Here is a 23,996-nt window from a genome sequence, read left to right on the forward strand (position 1 = left end):
GAGTTACCCCAATTACTGATCTGTTGCTAAATCTTTTTTATTCTCCCCGTTCACCAGTCTCTCCCCTTCCCTTTATCCGCGTGTCTACACCTCTTTCCTTCCATCCTCGCTCCTCTTTTCATAAAATTAATTTCCTCAAAGCTACTAAAAGCTCAGTTATCTGAGATATAGACGCCAGACAGACTAAACGAAACTCCATTGGCTTTCCACTTCATTTCCACATCAAAAGGCTCAGTGTGGAGCAGACATGCCATTGATAAGCAAGCTGAGATGGAATCATTTTATGTTTTACAGTATTCCTGATTTCCACGCTGTGGCATTGATTACTCGGATAATTATTTTAGGCGACTTCAGACAATATCTGCAAAATGATCCTCTTAATATTCTATTTTCACTTACTGTTCTGTGACAATAGTATACAACAAAACACCTTAGTCTATCCACCCTCATAAGCATACCTCAAAACATTTATAAAGAGAAAATCGGGACAAAATAAACCCAACCCGTCTTCAATCTGCCCAAAGCACACACTTCTTCATCATCATCATTTATTTATATAGCGCCACTAATTCCGCAGCGCTGTACAGAGAACTCACTCACATCAGTCCCTGCCCCATTGGGGCTTACAGTCTAAATTCCCTAACACACAACCAGACTATGGTCAATTTGTTAACAGCCAATTAACCTACCAGTATGTGTTTTTGGGAGTGTGGGAGGACACCGGAGCATTCGGAGGAAACCCACGCAAACACGGGGAGAACATACAAACTCCACACAGATAAGGCCATGGTCGGGAATTGAACTCATGACCCCAGTGCTGTGAGGCAGAAGTGCTAACCACTGAGCCACCGTGCTGCCCACCCAATCACGCCCACTTATTGGAGAAAAGTTCCGACCCTTTCAAGATCCATGAATCAGGACAGTCCCGACAAAATTAAGGCAGTTGGGAGATATGGGAAGGAGTGAAATGCATGAATTAAGGCATAACTAAGGCTCTGATGAGCAGTGTTTTAGGTAAAAAAGAGAAAAAGTTGTATTCATTATGAAGTCGATCCACAGTGATGGAAGACAGGACTTTGAAGTGACATTTTTTCGATTGCAGGTGTCAGCTCTCTCCATTGTAGACCACAAACCTTCATAATGTCACAGAAAGATACTCATCAAAAATCGGAATGAGGGCGTTCACCTGTCTATGTACACAGCAGACAAATAGACATGTTTCTGCAAAAACGAATGCACTAAGCCTTCACATCTGTACCCTAGGTGTCTTTTTATACGTTTGATACACACAATTGCCTGGAGATTGAGCAACATGATTTTCACGGAAGCTGAGGCTATGATGTCTGATTAAAAGCAGTGAATTGTGTCGTCAGCAGAAGAATTTCAATACCAGAAAGGAATAGTAAGCATGTATTACCTTATTGCAGAGAACAGCAGCTGGTATCACTTCAAATAGCTCAACATATATTTTAGGTACCAATAACCTTCATCAGAAACTGTAAGATCGCTGAAATCTGACCATCAGTCATGGCGTAATAGAACAATATACTAACATAGCTTTCTACAGTGGTTAAAATGGTAAAATATGGATAGTAAAATGCAGTACAGTTCATGTGTCATATTATGTTATATCAGGCATTGCTGTGGTGTCGCCCCCAAAACGAAAGTCCGCAAGATTAAATACCATCAATTTAACCAAGACTTTGATTTAAAATAACCAGGTATCCGACAGTTCTAAGCATTCATCCCTAAACTGATGACACAACAAAATCCGGTTCCATAAACTCATAGACAAACCTTTGCATCCAGAACCCTAATAAAACTGCACGATCACCAGTCACCCCTCATGTTGTGTCTAACGTACCATAACTAACATCCAAAACATGGTATAATTAAGAACAAGGATTGCGCTGTGACATACGGTCATTATTTGATACATTTCAGGGAAACTGCAACAATATTCTCCCTGATACTCTGTGTCTGTTTAATTAGTCCTTTGCCTGTGTGTTGCATGGCTGACTCGTTTCATCTCTCTCTGATCTCGACACATCCCCCCTAAACACACACCTTCCACAGTTCATTGGATTCTCAGCTTGGGAATTCCCATGCTTCTGCACCAGTCATGTGTAGTAAGCAGTGGGATAATATCAGAGATGCCTGTAAATTCCGTCCTTACCTGCTTCCTCCATTCTGCGAAGGCAAAGCATCAGATTCCTCCACCAGCTTGGCATGGCAGTGACCAGGACAGCAGGGAGAGCTGAGAGGAGTCGTGATGATGTGTAGCAGAGAAGGAGTGATGGTGCTAAGCTTCCAGCGTGCAGCCCATCTCCTGCCTGCTCTGCACAGAGAGCCCTCACTCTCTACTCCACAGAACGGGGGGCTCAGGCGTGCAGCCTCTCCACATGTTACCCTGCAGTGAATGTACACAGAGGGGAGCACACAGATGGCTCTGCTCAGGCCAGCGTGCCGGGTGACTTAATGCTGCATGACGGCTTCGCCATTTATATTTTCTGCAAAAAAAAAAATTGTAAAAAAAAATTAACCACTTTGCTGCCTGCCTGGCTATAGCAATAAAAGGGGTATATAATAAATGGATATTACACCTCTTGTCATGCCAGCCTCCCCTCTTTCTGCTGGATGCTATTAAGTCTATTTCCAACACTGTATAATATTTCCATGCAGTCATCTCGCATAGGTCTGCGTACACCGCTAGACAAATTGAATTTATAACTATTTGGAACAAAATGACTCATCTCATTCCCATTAACATGTCATGCCCTGTAATGAAAATAAATGTGCTGCACGGAGTATTGATGAGCATTCAAGGCTTTCTAGTTGTCTATTTTAGTCCCAAAAAAACAACAATTTGAATACATGAAAACTCTGGAGTATATTTACTAAAGTGAGGGTTTGAAAAAGTGGAGATGTTGTCTATAGCAACCAATCAGATTCTAGTTATTATTTGTTTAGTACATTCTACAAAATGACAGCTAGGGGTAAATGTATTAAGCTGAGAGTTTTCTGGCGGGTTTGAAAAGTGGAGATGTTGCCTATAGCAACCAATTAGATTCTAGCTGTCATTTTGTAGCATGTACAAAATAAATGATAACTAGAATCTGATTGGTTTTTCAAACCTGCCGGAAAACTCTCAGCGTGATACATCTCCCCCCCAGAATCTGATTGGTTGCTACAGGCAACATCTCCACTTTTTGAAACCTGCACTTTAGTAAATATACCCCTCTGATGTGTTGCTTTTATGTGGCAAAGTTCATACATTGAACATAGGTGTGGAGGTGAACAGAAGTACGATACCATTCAAATCAATTAATGGAATCCTGTTCAATAAACGAAAAGCGCGCCAAAACCACACACGCTTTTTAGCGCAAATTTGAATGAATGAAAAAGCCAAAAAAAAATCGGAAGTCTAACTTTCTGGCTATTGCGCTTGCAGATTCTCCAGTAGCGATGGACGGCGAAGGACCCCATGAAAAAAGTAAGGATGGTGTTAGTTTTTTAGGCTGGTGGCAACAAGCAAAGTTTGTCACTGCTTGATAAATTGCTCACCTTGCAGTCCCCATGGAGTTCTATCGGGACTGCGGTAGCCATACAAAATAGGCTAATGCAGAAAAATCTCCAATTTCTCCTGCGTTAACCCTTTGATAAATCAAGAGATGATCTGCGAAAGCAGCTGCTTTGATGAGATTTGGGGGCTATTGCAGTTTGCTAAATAGGACCCTTAGTTCAAGTAGTTATAGTGACTGCAAAGTTTATCTTGTTCAGCAACATTAATTAATCCTTTATCTTTCTACATTTTATCTTGTGATTGATATTACTGCACTATTTTGTGCATGTGGTGCACTTAAGGACTCCGAGTTGGAAGTACGTACGTTTTTTGCTTTGAGTACAATACACATCTCTGTACCGAAAATGCCTACGCATACAACAATATATACATTTTTGAATATAGTGAAATTGTGTCCTCTTACACCTGAAAAAGGTGGAACAGGGGCGGGTAGTGGTGAGCGAGTACCATAAGGGGCGTGTTCTTGTAATTGCAACATAATTACACATGGACACATTCGCAGAAACGGCTTTTCGGAGGCGGATATCTTGCGGGCGCTCAAGGACTGATGCAATGATACGTAGTGACAATCAGCACGATCAGCGGAATTATCTAGCCGCTCCTGATTAGCTATGTCTTGATGGGGGAGTGGTCATGTCTCGATGTGGGCAAGGCCAGGTATCAGTGGGGGCGTGGTCTTGTCCCCAGAGCTCTGCCGAGGTCTGTAAAGTGCTACCTTGCCCGTTAGTTTCCCCAACATTCCCACCCACAGGACAAACATGCCCCTGGGCGGGACAGCGACACAGAGCCCTAAATTCGGAACATCGTCTGTGCTATCCAGGTTTTAGAGCTACAAGATACAATAATGTTATGAATTCTTCAATTAGCCAATGCAACTTGTACTCTAATATGGTGCAGGAGTGTAATAATCATTAAGAGCATTCACATGCAATATGTTTAGGTGTTCTTTCATTTAGTGTGCAATTGATAAGGAGCAATAAAGGCAATTTTGGCCCCTATTAACTAGATAATCTTAAGGTTTTTTTTTATATGAAAAACGATGGCACCACGTTCATCTATAGCAAAATGAGAGGGCAGCCACCTTTTATACAAGATAAAATGTACATGCTCTATAACGAGGAATATTTACTAACAACGAACAAGAGACTACGGGCTGGATTTACTAAATGGTGGGTTTGAAAAAGTGGAGATGTTGCCTATTGCAACCAATCAGATTCTCTCTGTCATTTATTTAGTACATTCTACAAAATGACAGCTAGAATCTCATTGGTTGCTATAGGCAACATTCTGGAGGGACTCAAGAAAGGAGCAAATTACCCCCTGTCTGTACAGAAAGGTGCTACACTGCTGCGACTGGCTATGTAAAAGCATACTAAACACAACAGGAATTATATGTAGAACACACAAGAGAAAACAATGGGGTAGATTTAGCCAACCAATCAGATTCTAGCTATCATTTTGTAGAATGTACTAGATACAACTAAGAATTAACTAATTCTGGACATATTACACTATGTTATCCTTTCGTCTCTGAGCTCTAGTGTGAATCGGGTCTCTAATGAAGAGGAGCTGCAATTATAACAGATAAGCTTGAATTTTTTACTACTTGGTACGCGGCCACAACACACTTGAATATATGTGTTACTTATAATGTGGTATCACACTATGTTTGGAGCTTCTCTCCTTATTTGTACTAGATACATGATAACTAGAATCTGATTGGTTGCTATAGGCAACATCTCCACTTTTTCAAAGTAAATCTAGCCCTCAATGTGCAGCAATCCATAGATACTAGGTTCTCACACAATCCTAATAAAAAGCCTTCTGGTCAGGAAACATGTTGGTTCTAGTGTCATCAATTGTCCGCAATAAACTCTGTGTTTTCTTTTGCTTGATCAGCCCAGGGAGCAGAGAATTTTGAACATCATTAGTATATAGTTAATTAACGTTTTATTTTTGCTACATTTATCAAAGCACACTAACCAACGCAGCAAAAAGATGATAATGAATTCTCAAAGGGCAACTATGACCAGTATCAACATTTTTTACCGGGACTCTTAAAAATAAGGAATTTGGTTGTGCAGTTGGTCAAAACTGAAAAACAGGGATACTTCCAGGAACAAATCATAACAACCTGAGACTTTCGCTGGAAGTTACCAACTGTAATACTTTTCCTAAATCTGGGCCTGTCCCCTGCACAGAGTGGAGGCAGCCACTGTGTGCGATGACCGAATTATTCATGAGAATGCAGGTTATTCATTCGCTGGGACCCAGTGACATCACTGAGCCACAGGGTTCCTCTATGATGTCACTAGTTGCCAGTTACTGGATAGGCTGCATTCAAATATAGGTTCGACCATGAAAGTGGCTGCCTCCACTGCGTCCATAACAACGTTCCTCAATGCGAGTACTAAGTCCTAGAGACACCAATCACTTTCTCCTCCAATCCCTGCCGTCACCGTTATCTCGGCACGGACAAGCGATGCTTTGAAAGGCGCCCCCTGCCTCAGTACACACTGACCTACAGGTGTGGAACTGTAATTAAACACTTGTATAAACAGCCTTTTCACTGGGATCATCGTCCACGACAGCGTCCTAGCCTTTATTTATCTTGCCGTCAGTCTTATTTGTGTTACATTACGCATCCCTCCAAGCAGAGGTTGCCCCTGTTTGCTTTTAGAGGTGTTTTTTTTTCTATTACAACTCCTACGATTGTAGATTCTCTTTTTCTCTATTTTAAAAACACGAAAAAAGCCGCATGCTTGTGTTTCTCCGGCTCAGTGAAATCAAATGCGATTTGATCTCTTCTGCCATAATGAACAGCATACTGATGAGCTCTCTACCACGGAATCAATTATCCCCACTCGATTCACTTCTAACAATGCCCGGCCATGATAATACGCCTGTTTATTTAAGCTTCCGCTAATTTCTTTGTTAACATATTAGACTCTGAGAAACCCATAGTAAAAGCAATATGAGCTGCAAGCTCCCAAGGGCTTGTCTTCAACAGACCTCCTTGCAGAGAGGAGATAAGGGCCGCTTGGCCTGGATCATCGACGTCTATTCCTTTTAAATCTCAAGTGATCTTTTTCATTGTAGGGCTGTGCGGCTAAGGCAGCCGGGTTTGTATATTTCAATGTGAAGTCATATAGTTATGTATTGCAGTCTATAGAACAGGCTGCTTACGTTTTGGGGAACCTGTATGGGGTCTCTGGGTTGAAACCCCAAATTGAACGCTTCTGGGTAACAGCAATCTGATTTTGCACAAGGGTGAAAAAAACCTTAGTGGGTGTTTGTGTCCACTATATGGTGATAAAACCGCTATTGCCAACAATATTCTCTACTGGTGGTAGGATACCTTTACATGGGAAATCTTATTTAACAAGTTACAAGTACCTTTGCAATACCTATTCTACTATTGTCATTTTTATTCTTTTATTTCTTAGAATAAAGCATTTTTTAAGAGTGAATATTTTTACATATTTTTCAATTTATTGTAATACATTGTATCTAGTTTTTTTTTTTAAAAAATTAAAAAAATCCACATTAGTGATACTGAAAGAGCAAATCTGGTCTTGTAGGTCCACTGTGCATTGGCGAGTCAGCTAGCTTTCACAAGCATGTGTCCAAGCTGTTTTGGTGAGGGATTTTAAAATCAGTCTTAACGCCGGAGAAAGGGGCCTATTGATAACCAGGCAAGTGACAGAACCAACAGGGCACCTGTTGGTTTTTTTGGGGAAATGCAGTAATATCCTATTTCCAATATTTATGTTTGTCTGGGTACAATTGAATTACAGATTTCCACTCACCAGGACAAATTCTTGTGACAACTTGAATGCATGGAGAACAACCTCCGAAGAGAGAGCACCAAGCGGCAAACGGTGGCAGCATTGTGGTGACAGAGCTCTCTCCAATAAAAATAAAAGATCAATAGAGTGGTCCGTTGGAAAGGTACAGGGGTATACCATAGGAGAGGCATTTATGTAGGTTTGATCAGAGGAGGGGATCATAATCTGGCTCTGGTAGTTTTGCCTAGGGTTCAGTACAGTCCTGAACCAGCTCTGCCAGTGACAAGCCCTCCATAGACGTGTACATGGGTAGTCTCGTAGGGACACTACTTATGAGTCAGACAAAGTCAGGTGAGTCTTTGGCCACCAGTAAAATAATCCTCAGATTTAAAGCTAGTCCAGGAAACCCCTCACACAAAACCCAGCAGAGCCCTCCAAATAATTTTTACCTGCATAGAAGTAGAAATTGTTACAGGTCCTGTAAGTAGAAACCTTGAACCTTTTAGCCTTACAAACCACACAGTGTCTATTTACTATAACAAAGCACAGTATTAGTTTACTTGCTAGAGAGATATAAGACGTTATTAATGTTATTATATCTACTGCAAGATGTACTAGATGTGACTAAACCCAGCTTAACATGTATTATAATATGAGAAACTCACATTTTCTGCTTTTAATACAGAGTAGAGTATTTAATACAGAGTACAGCTTGGAGTAGCTATAATAGCATTAATAATGTATTTGATGAGTGCAGAGGATAATTGTCTATTTGTGTGTACAATGTTGTCACAGCCATCTTGCTCCCCAGTTCCATTTTTATTTATTTAAGGTAATTAAATACTTGTAGAGCATAATATTATATAGCATTTTTGTTTTATAGATAGATAGATAGATAGATGGATGTTAGATAGATAGATATGAGATAGATAGATAGATAGATAGATAGATAGATAGATAGATAGATAGATGTTAGATAGATAGATATGAGATAGATAGATAGATAGATAGATAGATAGATAGATAGATAGATAGATATGGGATAGATAGATAGATAGATAGATAGATAGATAGATAGATAGATAGATAGATAGATAGATATGAGATAGATAAGATAGATAGATAGATGGATGTTAGATAGATAGATAGGAGATAGATAGATAGATAGATAGATAGATAGATAGATAGATAGATAGATAGATAGGAGATAGATAGATAGATAGATAGATAGATAGATAGATAGATAGATAGAAAGATAGATAGATAGATAGATAGATAGATAGATGATAGATAGATAGATAGATAGATAGATAGATATGAGATAGATAGATAGATAGATAGATAGATAGATAGATAGATAGATAGATAGATAGATAGATAAATAGAAAGATAGATAGATAGATAGATAGATAGATAGATAGATAGATAGAAAGATAGATAGATAGATAGATATGAGATAGATAGATAGATAGATAGATAGATAGATAGATAGATAGATATGAGATAGATAGATAGATAGATAGATAGATAGATAGATAGATAGATAGATATGGGATAGATAGATAGATAGATATGAGCTAGATAAGATAGATAGATGGATGTTAGATAGATAGATAGGAGATAGATAGATAGATAGATAGATAGATAGATAGATAGATAGATGTTAGATAGATACGAGATAGATAGATAGATAGATAGATAGATAGATAGATAGATAGATATGAGATAGATAGATAGATAGATAGATAGATAGATAGATAGATAGATAGATAGATAGATATGGGATAGATAGATAGATAGATAGATAGATAGATAGATAGATAGATAGATAGATAGATAGATAGATATGAGATAGATAAGATAGATAGATAGATGGATGATAGATAGATAGATAGATAGATAGATAGATAGATAGATAGATAGATAGGGAGATAGATAGATAGATAGATAGATAGATAGATAGATAGATAGAAAGATAGATAGATAGATAGATAGATAGATAGATAGATAGATAGATAGATAGATAGATAGATAGATAGAAAGATAGATAGATAGATAGATAGATAGATAGATAGATAGATAGATAGATAGATAGATAGATATGGGATAGATAGATAGATAGATAGATATGAGATAGATAAGATAGATAGATGGATGTTAGATAGATAGATAGATAGGAGATAGATAGATAGATAGATAGATAGATAGATAGATAGATAGATAGATATGAGATAGATAGATAATTAATTTTATATATAATTTTTAATGAGCATCATTTTACACCAATGACCACTTACTTTGGCAGATCAGTCACCGGCCAACCAGATTTCTAGCCAGCCACAGCCACAATTGTAATTGGACCAGCCTGATCAGGTGATGACAAGGAATGTTGGTGGTTTTAGGACCACATATGCAGAGATTTGTGACCAATGAGGAAGCTGAACACCTGTCAGAGAAAAATCATTAGTATTCGTTAAACATGAAATACTGATTAGTCTTTGAAATATAAAGAACTGAACTGACATAGTGTTACTTCTGTACAAAGACAGCAGGGGACAATACAAACATATCATGCCTGATACGGGGTCTTCCTACCCTTCTATCCTCCTCGCTGGCAGTGAAATGGACTAAAACAGGAAACCCGATTCTAAGCCTATTTGATCAATTTCTATAATTGCCTAGTAAAGTATATCAGATAAGATAATCTGCACAGAGGACTCTGTGTCTCTGCATATTTTAAGGACAGCCCTGGCCATGTATTATTGTCTGCGGAGGTAGACAAAAGGCAATTAAAAGTGTCTGCAGTTATCCTATCCTATATAATTGTTTTTTCTAGAAAACTGTTATTTTATTTAAACATTTATGATTTTAATGAGTGCTCTTGCCATCCTTCCTATTCTCCTTTATTTGACTTGGGCAACTTGTGGCTCAACAGCTATTGTGGACTACAAGCCCCAGCATGGCCTTCCGGCAATAATCCTCGGCACAGTCCCATAAAAGGCTGGGTAATCTGTGTCTCTTCAATTGATCTGGAACTACAAGTCCATATGTCCAGCTACATCACAGCTAGAGACGGCGAGATTGCTGACCGCTGTCTGCTATTGTTTTTCAGTGGTCGAAGTAGACATTAGAAGTGGCGGTTTGGAAACTATAATGGGAATGTAAGTGAATGGAATTTGATAGTTTCACAATGAAGGCAGAAGGACAAGTGACGGTATGACATACCCCCATATACCCCCCACTTCCACCACTGGTTTATTTTCAATTTCACCTTCTTGATAGGAAATTCAGCTGCAGACTCTCTATCTCCTGATTGTATGTTTAGCTGTACGATGCCCCAGTAACACTCTGAGCTTTGTAACAATAGCCAGGGATCTGCTCCGCCTGCGGACATCTGATAACATGATTCATTTAATGACATTGGGTATTGGACAAGAATTCCGCGCTGTGAGGCTGTGTTGGGGATACAGTTGTTTGCCGAGGAAATGGTTACAGAGATGAATTCAGCATCTCCGATGCAATTATAACTGTACGGTTCAAGCAGCAGACTGGAGAGGACTGTTAACCCCTACAAGTATTTCCATGATTATTTAATAGCCTTTTAATAACATCCACATCAGCTTGTTTATGAGGGGATTAAAATGACATGTTGAAGTGGTAAGTCAAGAATTACATTCGTATTCAGATAGGGATTTTACTGCAAAGGATATTGAATAGGAAGTTATTCCTCTTCAATATTTCAAAGGTAATTGAAACATTAAAAGCATCCCTAAAACTCATAGTATAAATTGCAACATAAAGGGAATTTCACATAGACAAGAACTGCTCTTTAACGTATAGTGACTAGTGACATTAGGGCAATACAGTGCTATAGATCTATCAGGCTTTCAGATGAACAATGAATCATTTTCACTCAATATAACACAAACATAATTTAATTAAAGGGTTTGTCCGCTTGCTCTCCAACTTTACAAAGTGTCTTTGGTGCGGGTTAAACCCCTATTCCCTATACCTGGAGAAGGAGCAGTGATTTTGAGTGCTGTACTGGATACTGGGTGGGTAATTTTAACCTGTCTGGGCTGGGAATGTGTAGTGAATGTGACACCTGATTGGACAGGAGCCACAGCCAATCCAATCTGAGCTGTTGCTACATTCATTGCACACCACTTGTCTTAGCAGACTGAAGCATTCAAAGCTTCCTGCTATTTCAGATGTAATCTATAACTATCAGTTATTGGCTGGTGCCTCATGGATTTGGGGTGTTTTAAAAGGTTAACAGCACTTTCAACCGCACACTGCAAATATAATGTGCTGCTGGCAAACAATCAGATATTAGTTATGACAGGCAAAAGAAAATGAGATAAAAAGTAAATGATAGAATCTATTGCACCAGATGATATTATAAAGTGGAATTCTGACATGTCTGACACCTGTCAAAGATTTCTTATATTTCTAAAACAATCCTGGAGGAAAAATACTTAAAAAAAATGTATTTAATCACTTTCAAAGTTAAACCCAAAACTTAATGATAGTTTGATCCAACAGGCAAAGACATCTTGAAATGGTTACAATCTATTGTAAGAGTTCTGTTGCTATGACATCGGATGTTACACTCTTATCAAACTCACTGTAAGATATTTTCCTCTGCTAGTAGACATTATAGGCTGGAAAGACTGTATTCTTCTTCAGTAGGCTCACTGATAAAAAGTACTTAAAATTGCTTCCTCTGTTATTAAACCCTTATGTAAAATACCTCAATTCTAATCTGCTCCTTAAACTATTATTATTTACAAACCAATCCCAATGCTTGGTTAGAAAATTGTATCAGTTGCCTTGAAAGTTCCTCACTCTACAAAGATTGTTAGGAGCAACTCCAGCTACTGGGTGCAAAATTTGCACTTGAAAAAATCACTTTGTGCTGCAAGAGCAAAATGTGATATGCACAACGTCATTTAGAGTGGTGAGGTCGGTGCGCATTGGCTCAACTCTAGAAAGCAATAAAAATAAAGCTGACCAGTGTGTGTGTGTAGCAAGCAAGAGCATGCTAAAAAAAAACTGTTTTGCATTTGCACCACTTGAACAAAATTCTGCACCAGGGCAAAAATTTGCAACTAAGAGTAAATCAACCCCCAACTTGTCCAATCTGAAGTCTATACAACCAGAGTGGGTGATTTTGATTGCACGTCTTCTATTCCAAAATAAAACAAATTTCATGCCCAAATTGTAATGTTTGGGCATCTTTAAACTGTTACATATGTAAAGGTGATTGTTATATAAAGCAACGTGGCTTTTAGTCATCAATACTACTATGGCTACACATAAAAAATAAACATTTTTCCTTCACTGTTTTAAAATACAGAGAAATGACGAGGGTAACATATCTGTAAGGATGTCTGGATGTTTTTAAATTGACATTATTCATCATAGTAGGGGATAATTAACTGCGATTCTAAGTAATCCTAAATTTTGTATCCTTCAGATTACCAGCCTGTACTTACCTTGTTATGGGGGAATTATCACAAACTTCTTGTGTTCCAAATTAAACCACATCGCTGTCCAGCACAAATGGTGCTGAAACCAGATGAAAACCAGAGAGTTAAAGGTAACCAGTGCTGTAAAGTGTACTTAACCCACATACAAGTCTGCAAAAGTAAGAAAAGTTAGTTTACCCCATTTTAGATGCAGCGTGGTGCTTATAATTGTATCCCAAAGAACAGAAACCAATAGAATGTGACAAATGGGTGATGAGTCAGATACACAGAATAGGAATAATTAGGATACACGGGAGAGAAAAGATTCAACTTCACACAGGACAGAAATAACATGAAGAAATAGAGCAGAAATGACCAGATAATGGGGATAGAAGTGTGCTGGCTACACAGAATAAAAAGGAACTGAGACAGCTGGGATTTACAATGATTACAGTAAGTAGTGACATAACTGACATCCTGGGTAGACATAAGATCACTTAATAGACAACATGTGTCTGAGAAGGAAAAAACATGATATACAAGGAGATTGCGGGGGTGTTTACAGGCTGACAATGAATTGGATACGCAGGGCCTGGTTCATGTCAAGCAACTTGGATGTAAGTTCCATATTTTAAAAGAGCGCGCAACTTGTTCTTAGCGCTGCCCGTACTGAAATCCTAACGTAACTCAATATACCGTATTTCCTCATGTATAAGACGCTCCCATGTATAAGACGCACCTGTATAAATCATGTGAAAAAATTGAAGATAATGTTTATAGTCTTTTGCAGAGTAATTGGTGACTACAAAAAACATTATCCTCAATTTTTTTCACAGAGTAATTGTGCAGCGGGTACTACAGAGAGGAGAGACGGAGTTCTAACCCTATTGCTAATTCTGCCTTACTTTGTCAGATGCTTCCTCTGTCCGGTAAAGTCTTCTTTCTTCTGTCCGTTCTGATCCTGATGCTGGAAAGTCGCTCACTGTCCTCTTCGCGATGACCGCATGTCCAATCAGGACTTTGACAAAGTCCTGATTGGACAAAACGCCAAATGCAGAACTTGGAAGTGTGCGTTCCAAATGCGGTTCACGCACCACATCCGGTCATCGCGAAGAGGACGGTAAGGGACTTTCCAGCATCAGGATCAGAACAGACAGAAGAAAGAAGACTTTACCGGACAAAGGAAGCCTCTGACAGGGTAAGCGCTACTACCACTGTATAAGACGCACCCAGTTTTTAGACCCAAAATTTTGGGGAAAAAGGTGCGTCTTATACATGGGGAAATACGGTAGGTTATTATTTTAATATGGGTGGAAATGGGAGGGCTGTCAAATTTTAGCCCAGAGGGCAAGACTGGACTCAGCAGCCTATTTTGTAGCTCTCCAGCTACGTGTAATTTCTAATTCAAAGACTATGCGGATATGAATTGATTGCAATTGCGCTCATTGGCACGTGCAGTTTGGATCACGCAAGATACGCTACACAAGTGGACATACATGCAACATGAATCAGGCATGGTGGCTTAGTGGTTAGCACTTCTGTCTCACAGCACTGCAGCACGGAATTGGTGGCGCTATATAAATATCTGATGATGATGGTGCAGACATCAGTTAGATTATTACACATTAAATTGGGTGGTGATGAAATGTAAATTGAGAGTTGAATATGTAAAATATATAAAATTTGTATGTAGAAGTCTTTAGGGCTGATAGACAACTCGGAATTTAATCATGCTGGGTGTTATTTCTTATTTTATCCTACTTGGATTATAAAGATTTTCATTTGGATTACAAGACAAGAACAAGATTCCTGAAAGGGGGATTCCACACATAAGTGGTAGTAGAAAACATACATTAAATTGGAACTTTTACTGAGACAAACACATTTGATACATCATGCTGGGACTTGTAGTTCCATATCAAGCTTGCAAGCCAACACAATTTTCAAGGAAAGAGATTTCTAATTTTATGTTTGATAATAGCATACATACAATATACACACAACTACATAAATGCAGAATGTATGAACAGTGGACATGAACTGAATTCAATCAGACGGTATAATACAAATGCAGGTTTGAATAAGAGGGATTTGTACCACAAGTGCAGTTATTTTTGTTTTAACTTTGGAAACCTGAAAACCTCTACACATCCCTGACTCAAAATTCATATTGAAGGTGTATTTCTAAAAAAAACATTTAACTATGGGATAGAATAATAAAAGCTGATGCTGGACCAGTAAAGCTGGGTACACACTACACGGTTTTCGTCCAATAATCGGCTCAATCAGCCGACATACGACCGCTCGTTCAAAAGTCGGGTCAGTGTGTGCAGTGACACGATGGTCGAAAGTCTGCCCAAATGGACGATTGTCGCCTCATTTGGTTGGTCGTACCGTTTAATATTTTCGTTCCAATCTCGTTTCCGTTGTGTAGTGCGTAGAAACTTCCGACCAATGTTGCTTCAGTGTGTACGAAATTGCAATCATTGCTCATGACAACATGGCTGTAATAAGTCGCTAAAGGGACGTCCGCTCTTCCCTTTATCGTCCTAAACAAGGCTAGTGTGTATGCAGTCCATGGACCGAGCGATCGGACCATCGATCGCATGTAAAATCGCTTGGCATAAAAAGTTGGTTGAAATTTCTGTAGTGTGTACCCAGCTTAACATAGACAGATATATGCCAAAACACTGACAGCAATTCCACACCTACTGCACGACAATCATAAAACTGTGGCACTAGGTCTATACATTTGCTGCAGTACTATGAAACCCAAAAAATGTGCCCGTCTTTTTCCTGTTCTTGATATTCAGTTTCCATTAATTTAATACCTTAAAAACATTGCTATTTCTAGTTAAGCTAATATTGCTTTTTCTAGTTATATTTATTACTAAAAATACCACAAGTGTATACTTGGTATGGAAAATGCTTATATAGGTTGCAAGTGCTGACTTTATTTTATTTTATCCAGATGAAAATAAAAGTTATTTTATTCATATTGTAACAATCTATGGTTTGCAAGCGTGTTATGGAACTACAAGTCCCAGCATGAACTATCGATTTTGGGACCTATAGTCCCACCATAGCTGGAGAGCCACAAGTTGCCTATCTGTTACTCCTGGGAAGTATGTGGTACATTTCTTAGGTTGTGAAGTCCCCCTTTTTTCAAACCATTCACGGCTACTTTTTCTGTGGTGACCTTCGCAATATTGCGCGGGAAGTCGATTTACCAAGCTGTGCCCTCCACAACATGGCTGCCACGTCGATACTCTTATGGGGTGACCTTCACAATATGGCGCTGGAAGGCGGCTTACCTATCCGTTACCTCCACAACATGGCGCCCGCAGTTATACTTCTTATAGACCTCCACAACATGGCGCCCGCAGTAATACTTCTTTTTGACCTCCACAACATGGCGTCCGCAGTAATACTTTTTGACCTTCACAATATGGCGCCCGTAGATCTCGCAGTTGCAGTGAAATACTGCTTTGCGGCTCTGTGGTAATAATAAAGATGGCGGATTAAGGGAGACCTGTAGGGCCGGTATTGTGATTTTAACTTCTGTGAACATTACTGTAGTCGGAGCTATGGATAAGAAGAAGAAGTTGCTGGATGTGACGGCGTCCTCAGTGAGTGAGAGAACTGTCCTGTCATAGCTGTGAGGTCACATGATCTCTGCTGTACCTCACAAGAGCACTCCTCAATGGCAGCCTGCTATGCCAGCCTGTGGCTAGCTATCTGTTGTGGTACTAGAAGTCCCAGCATATGACATGGCAGAGCGTATGCTGGGACCTATAGTTCCACAACAGTCAGGGAGCCATAGGTTGCCTATCTATGTTCTCTAACAATCACTTTTCCTCTGTCTCCCCCTTCACTGTAATATCATAAAAATTGCTGTGTATCTCCCCACTGTTACTCTTTTTAGATCTAGATAATCCCAGTTCCAATTTTCTTCCAAACTTTCCCTCTATATGGATTTAGTCCCTTATTGACTCCAAAGTGTATGTTTGGCTACTAAATATTTAATAGTATTGAACCTGTATATTATTAAATGTGTTATTTGTGTTTATAGTTGTGTAGCAAACTGTGTTTATGACCATTCGGGGGTAGATTCAATTGCCAGCGAAGTCGCGTGCGGACGTTCCAGAGACACTTTTGTGGCTAATTGAATCCGCCATTGTATCAGAAAGTATGGTGTGATTAGTCTGGTTGTCATATCGGACATGTAAATCCAAATTTACATGGGATTACAAGTGCTGCATGGCTTCATTGCAATAAATTCACATGCATGTTATGTTCCCTCAGCTATTACTGTGCATGCATGCGTGTGACCTTACTGCAATGAAGCCAAGCTGCGTCTGTGTTTAATGTGGCTGGATTAATATGGCTGATGTGCATGTCTGTATGTGTCTTTATATGCTAAAAGGAAGTGTTTTAATACAAATCACACACCATAAAAGATTGTACGGTTGTGTTTAGCTTGTAGACCTGAAAGCTGAACTTTTCCGTAAACAAGAACAATTCAATCATGATAAGATCGCCAAAGCCGCTGGCAGCCTCTCAAAGCCAAAAACGTCGACCAAGGTGAGTAAATAAATACACCGGGGAATTATTTCACACCATATGGGTATATACAGTATGTTAAGCTGACTTCTTGTTTTTCCTTTTTTTTTTTTCCTTTAGAAACCTAATATCTGGACTAAGCAGAATACCGGCGTTACATCTAGATCCGAAAAAGACGAGGAGGAGGCAGTTGAAGAGGAGAACACACTGGAGAAATCCAGGTCACACAATTCTAGATTACTTTTGATTAGTTTAAAGGTCCATAGTGATGTTGGGTGAATGTTGTACAGGAAGATGGTTGGTCCAGACACAGTGCTCTGTGGTTTAAGTGACCCAGTGGAAGCCATGACTAGCCAAGGGCTAATCGTGGTGTCTAATGGAAGCTGCAACTCTAAAACTACAAGGGCTGTATTTCCAGTGGGTCAATTGACTGTTAGGGCATGAATAATGTAAAGGGGAACACTTCAGTGAAGATGTAAATGGCCTTTAAATAACATAATTTCTGCGATAAAAATGATCTATGTATTGTAAGAGTTTAATACCTTAAATAAAACTTACACCTAAAAAAACCGGAAAAGAAAACATTAATAAGATAAAGCTTAAAAGAAACAAAAACATTTTTTTAATGAAACTTTGGGAAACGTTTGAACAGGCAAGGAAAGAACAAGCAACCGATGTAAACATTTGATTATTAGATTTAATATGGTAACTATAAAAAATATCTAGTGATCAGATTGACTTTATGCCTGAAATTTCCACTTACTAAAGAGTTTAAGTCTGTGGATGTTGCCAAGGCATTCGACTCTGAGTGGGGGTTACCTTTGGGAAACTGTGAGAAGATTTGGCCTCTGTAAACATCTATTATCAAATGTAGAGGAAAATACTATGGCTAATCTAAGAGATCAATGGGAATTGTCTTACATTATAAGCTCTCTGCACAGGTCTACCTGCTGTATAGGATGTCATCAGATACAGCTTTGTAAATGTATTCATTGATTTTCTTATGTGCATCTGAGATGTTCGGGACAGAGGTTGGGTGAAGAAATGTTGTTCTTCTTGTATAAAACGATGTGCAGAAACTTCAATAACAATTGACTGTGCAAATAAATGAATCTGCGGCAGGGTATGTACATTGGGGACATTTATAAAGGTGAAGTAGATTCATTGTGGCTTCCTCAGAACTTTTTCATTTACTGGGGTTAAAACTCGGCAGGGCTTTTATCGTGGGGGGAGAATTGCAAGTACACTATGAGTTGCATTTCTTATTTAAAAGTTTTGGTCAGAACTTTTAGGATCCACTTATTGCATGAGCTCTATCAGCAATCCTCATGGCAGCATTAGATTATCTTAGTTTGTGGTATTCAGTATTTATTACTAGTTCAGCACTTTCAATTACCTGATATAAGTTTTCCTTTTTTTCTTTCTAATTAAAGTATGGTGAAAATGTTAACGTGGAATAACCTATTTTTTTCTTTATAGGAAGAGGCTGGAGGAGAAGGCTCTCTTGTATGAGAAGATGACCAAAGGAGACTTTCCTGGTAAAGTTTAACATACACTCTTCTATTACAAATGCCAAAACCTGCCCCTTTGTAAGGTGCACTGTAACATACTGATCATTGATTCCTAGGTAAGTGCCCCATACCTGTTCACACTGCAGAGCTTGGTAAAGACGGCTATGACTGGGAAGCTTTTTCTTATTTTTGCTTGTTAAATCGTTGCCAGCATGGTAGTCTTTAGCATGCACTATAGTGTAAATGGGTAAGGCACTCTGATTATAGGCATCAATGGTGCAGACACCTGGTAGGATCCTGTACTGCCTGCTGGAGTCACTAGCCGGCTTTAAACACAGTACGGAATTATACAGCGGAACAGGGAGAGAATCTAACGCCCTAATGTAAGAATTATGATTCCTAGGACAAGCTCATTGTCCCCAACTGTGCTCCTTTATATTTGTGTTCTAATTCTAAGTACAGATAACTCATTCACATCAGTCCCTGCCTCATTGGAGCTTACAATCTAAATCCCCTAAGATACAAACACACAGACCGAGAGAGACTAAGGGCAATTTAATAGCAGCCAATTAACCTACCTGTATGTTTTTGGAGTGTGGGAGGAAACCGGAGCACCCAGAGGAAACCCACGCAAACATGGGAAGAACATACAAACTCCACACAGATAAGGCCATGGTCGGGAATCGAACTCTTGACCCCAGTGCTGTGAGGCAGAAGTGCTAACCACTGAGCCACCGTGCTGTCCGCTAGAAAGCTAAACAATCTTTCAAACTTGGGATGTTCTTGTGTTTTTAAAGCACTGAATAAGGGCCAGTTATATCTGTATTATAACCTAACAATGTCAATGATTTAATGTCATTAATATATTTTCATATGATTCATCAGTAATTATGTTGTCATTATTGGAAATCATTGCTACTGTACTAACATTTGTTCTCTTTGTCCATAATAACTAATTAAATATTTTATGCTATCAAAATCAATTTGTTTTAATAGCAGTTTTAGCATTATAGCAGAAACCTTACAGGAGCCAGTAGTTTTATTTGCATAATTTACATTTATGTACATAAGAGGGTAATTGATAACTATTTTGTGTGGATAAGAAAACGTTTGCAGTTTTATTGTTGGTGCTGCAGTTGTTTCGTACTGTAGCTTCTCTCCCTCAGTATTAATGACCTGTCACTTCTCTCTATGCTGCAGACAATTAGCTTCTTGGTATTATTAATTAAGGGTGCTCCTTCCTGCAGCAGTTCCGATGGCCAATGAGGTTGTTTGAGATCTAACTGGACACAATTACTCTGTGTATGAGTCGAAAACAACCACTGTTTGGGGTACATCCCATGCCCCTGGGATCTGGTGAAAAATGGATGGGATGTGACTGAGATATGACTGTATGTGTTATCGTTCAGTTTCACTAATTAGCGCGCCTCCCCTTCCCCCCCTCCTTCCCTCACGGGCTGCTCGGATCTGTTGGGTCCAATTTGGTCACACACCTTCCTGGGCAAAAGCCCATTAACTGACAATATTGTGTATGACCCGGGTAGCCCGATCCTGGCTAGATGATGGAGATAGTCATAAAGTGATATCTGGCTGCTCTTGTAGTGGACCCGGCTCGCTCAACCATTTCCTCACTATTTAATTAAATCTTTATTAACAGTGCCATGTAGCCAAGACAAGGTTCGAAATCCTCTTTGGTGTTGCTGTGCACCTATATTTCACCCAAAGAACATGGGTTTGGTGGACCAAAAGTGTGGCCTTAACCAAGGAGCAGGCCTACTCTCTGGCCACAGGGGGGAGCTGGGTGACTGCATTCCTTGCTAACTTTTGCAGAGCAATAACAAGATTTCAGTTTGTGATGTAAGATTATTGAAATAAGGGAAATGGGTGGAGAGGGCACATTTTTAGTAGTGTTCTTGCGGTCGGGAGGGGCGTTCAGCCATTTAGCCAAGACTTGTTTTTGCACCAACTCTGCGGAAGCGAAGATCAGATCTTGTCCTTTTTATTGGGACGCGTTTGCACCAGTTGCAGTTTGGTGAAGAAGAGCGTGGTAGACGTGTTTTGCCAAATATGAAAGAAACGACTTGGATACACAACTGTCACATGTAATAAATACAGTCTGATGTCCCGTCACTCTCGTGATTAATTGAAGCTATAAATGAGACGATATTGAGCAGTGTTTTAGAAGAGAAAACTAAAAGAGTTTAATGAAAGAGGTGGCAAATTGGTAGGAGGTTGGGCTTTTGATGTGTTTTAGCACAGTGATATTTCCGCCTCCCCACAAACATAGGCGTGCTTTTGGTTTACGGAGGCGTCTCTCAAAATCGGAGAGTAAACCAGCACCTTGATATGCGTTGAGTGGACAATCTAGGTGCGTTGGTGCACAACTAAAAGCATTTTGCACTTCATAAATTAGCTGCAGTAAGTGCCCTATATTTTAAAAGCATGACGATTTTTTTTAATGTTTCATTAGTGCACTCCACCAAAATAATCTATTACAAATAGCAGATATTTGCAGTAACCCATAGCACCTAATCAGATGTTAGCTTACAGTTGTCTCATTTGCACTGTAATGATACAGATGAATATCTTAGTGGCTTATATTGGTGGCAGCATCGTACTAGTTAGAGCCCTTACTCGCAGTGGAAGCAGCCATTGTTTCTGCTGAACCAACATTCATGCTGCTGCCTATTGATTCCATAATGCGTAAATGCTTAAAGTGTACGTCTTGTACACACATGTTCCAGAGTCCACTAGTGACCTGTGTGTGTGTGTGTGTGTGTGTGTGTGTGCGTGTGTGTGCGTGTGTGTGCGTGCAAGATTTGCACTTTCAGCATTTATGCATTATTCGGGCAGCTCACAGCGCTGGGGTCATGGGTCTGACTCCGACCAGGACCCTGTCTGTGTAGAGTTTGTATGTTCTCACCGTGTTTGTGTGGGTTTCCTCCGTGTGCTCCGGTTTCCTCCCACACCCCAAAGACCTACATGTTAGGTTAATTGTGACGGGGACTGATGTGAAAGGTTTCTCTGTAAAGCGCTGTGTGATATGTAGGCACTATATAAACAACTTAATATATGGCATCTGCTTCTATTCCTAGAGTCCAGCATAGATAATAAGCAAAGTATTGTGTATGTATGGTCACGTATGTTGGTGAGTCACTCAGCTTCACAGAGCTGCAGTTTCGCTGCCTCTTCTAACCATGGTATTATTGGGAAGTTGAGTTTCTCATCGCAGTCACAGCTGCTTCTTTTATGCATAAGACGAGACGGCTCTCATCTGGCGCTCTTCACACGTGCTCCTTTTAAGTTGCTCTTGTGCTGTTTTTGAAGCATGGCTTCAAAGCTCAGATTCCCGAGCCCATTATTTTTTCACTCCGACTGAAGTGGGGACGCATCTCCTAAACATTTTCTCTTTCCTGCTGCTGATGTAATGTCCTCTTCTGACAGACGAGGAGACAGAAGAGCTGTACCTGGTCGATTTTGCACAAAAGATCATAGATAAAAGGAAAGAGGTGCAGACCTTGCGTCAGATGGAAGAGAAGAAAGCCCAGATTGAGGAGGAAGAGAGAAGCCATGATTTGCCGATTCCAGCCCCACAGGACCCCAGTGAGGAATGGTTAGTTCATGTTGAATGTTTGTCTGTTTTGTGTATATAAATCTGTCTGATCAATCAGGGACGTTTAAGTAATCAGTTAAAGTAAATATGAAGCGTTATATAGTCATATTTCACATTTCTGTTCGTATTTGGGAACTTCTGCGTTGTGAATGCCGTCATACCCTGGCTGTAGGTTGGTCTAGTCCTGTTGATGTTCTAATGCTCTGATTGGCTACAGCCTGCTTTGGCTCTGTGAATATTCTAATGCTTTGATTGGCTACGGACTGGTCAGGCTCTCTGAATATGCTAATTTTCTGATTGGCTATGGCTTGGTCGGGCTCTGTGAACACTATAAGGCGCTGAGTGTTAGTGTGGATGGTAGTACTTCTGCTGTCTAGTGGAATTGAATGTAAACATGTGACTGTTTTAATGCTCTTCATTTGCAGGGTGGATTATGTAGATTCACTGGGTCGGTCACGACGATGCATGAAGAAGGATCTACCTGACCTTTTGAAAATGGACAAAGATCTGCAAGGAAAAAAGTAAGTCTTATGGGGACTAGAAATCTGGTTGTGGTTCCTAATAATCACTGCTTAAACCCCTTAAGGACTGAAGTTTTTTTTAATTACGTTGTTTTTTTTAAGGCAAGTTGGACTTTTGTTTGTTAGTGTATTAGGATAAATATACCTTGTTGTGTGGTCAACTGCGTGGATGACCCTTATGATGCAGGGCAGAAAGAGGGGGACAGGAGATCCTGAACTTTTTATTAACGCCCTCCTGGCAGACGAGCCCCAGTACAAGTGTCCTGGGCATAGGAGGAGTAGTTCCTGGGCTTTGCCTGGTTAGGTATATTTTATTGTGTATTCTCAAGTCTTCTGGATTGTTCTCGGTCAGCCTTTATAGCATGACACCGGCAGCGGTCTTTACCTCCACTCTGTGGGATCCTCTTGTAGGACTGCCTCCTTTTTGAGTAAGAGGTAGTGATCTGCTGCATGGGAGGAGAGCTTGTAGGCCCACAAACTGTATTTTACAAGCCTGTGTCCCTCTTATGCATAAACAGTCATCGTTGAACCTGAATGAGTGAAAGTAAGTCCATTTTCCCATATTTTGTAGACCATAGCCTGCACAAAGCCCCTACTCCTTGTTGTCTGTGGGTCCTTTGTGTTTGGACCATGTTGAGAGGGCCATTAAATCTTTCTGCTGGAGAGACGCTTTGTGACTGTATGTGCTTACCTTGCCATCCGGTTTGGTGCCGGAGGAAGGGTGTAGACGTATTCTTGCACAGTTTATATGGGTTTCATTCCCAATGCCAGTAACCGACTGTTAAAATGTAGTTCTTGTGGTTGATTATCCAAGTGGTGTCTGCCCAATGCCCATCTTCATATTCTCAGTAATGGGGTCATCACAGGTCTCGCTGTTCTCGTTCAGCATGTATCACTGAAGTGAAGGTTGCTCATCTTTGATAGGTGTCACCATTCTTCTATATGT

The 23,996-nt window shown here is 39.8% G+C and overlaps 3 protein-coding genes across 7 annotated transcripts in view; 2 read left to right on the forward strand and 1 right to left on the reverse strand.

Moving 5' to 3' along the window:
• The window catches only part of GRIP2 (glutamate receptor interacting protein 2), a 225,014-nt gene extending 208,964 nt beyond the window's left edge, over positions 1-16,050 (reverse strand). The window contains exons 1-4 of one of the 2 annotated variants that reach the window (XM_075183667.1): positions 15,924-16,050; positions 12,870-12,942; positions 9,669-9,817; positions 2,177-2,510 (exon numbers count right to left, since the gene is read on the reverse strand). In XM_075183667.1, coding sequence (XP_075039768.1) covers positions 2,177-2,231 — 55 coding nt within the window. In that variant the 5' untranslated portion in view covers positions 2,232-2,510; positions 9,669-9,817; positions 12,870-12,942; positions 15,924-16,050. Of the gene's footprint in view, positions 1-2,176; positions 2,511-9,668; positions 9,818-12,869; positions 12,995-15,923 lie in introns of those variants that run through there. The other variant, XM_075183668.1, reaches the window with a different exon arrangement.
• Positions 1-23,996, forward strand: part of LSM3 (LSM3 homolog, U6 small nuclear RNA and mRNA degradation associated) — a 491,439-nt gene that overhangs the window by 312,162 nt on the left and 155,281 nt on the right. The gene's annotated exons all lie outside the window — the stretch shown is intronic.
• CCDC174 (coiled-coil domain containing 174) overlaps positions 16,279-23,996 on the forward strand; it is a 72,931-nt gene continuing 65,213 nt past the window's right edge. For 2 of the 4 annotated variants that reach the window (XM_075183680.1, XM_075183682.1), the window contains exons 1-6: positions 16,280-16,471; positions 17,322-17,426; positions 17,526-17,626; positions 18,885-18,943; positions 22,361-22,529; positions 22,955-23,050. In XM_075183680.1, coding sequence (XP_075039781.1) covers positions 16,430-16,471; positions 17,322-17,426; positions 17,526-17,626; positions 18,885-18,943; positions 22,361-22,529; positions 22,955-23,050 — 572 coding nt within the window. In that variant the 5' untranslated portion in view covers positions 16,280-16,429. Of the gene's footprint in view, positions 16,472-17,321; positions 17,427-17,525; positions 17,627-18,884; positions 18,944-22,360; positions 22,530-22,954; positions 23,051-23,996 lie in introns of all 4 variants that reach the window. The other 2 variants (XM_075183679.1, XM_075183681.1) reach the window with 2 other exon arrangements.

The sequence above is a fragment of the Mixophyes fleayi genome, chromosome 8 (genome assembly GCF_038048845.1).
Source record: "Mixophyes fleayi isolate aMixFle1 chromosome 8, aMixFle1.hap1, whole genome shotgun sequence".
Lineage (NCBI taxonomy): Eukaryota > Metazoa > Chordata > Amphibia > Anura > Limnodynastidae > Mixophyes > Mixophyes fleayi.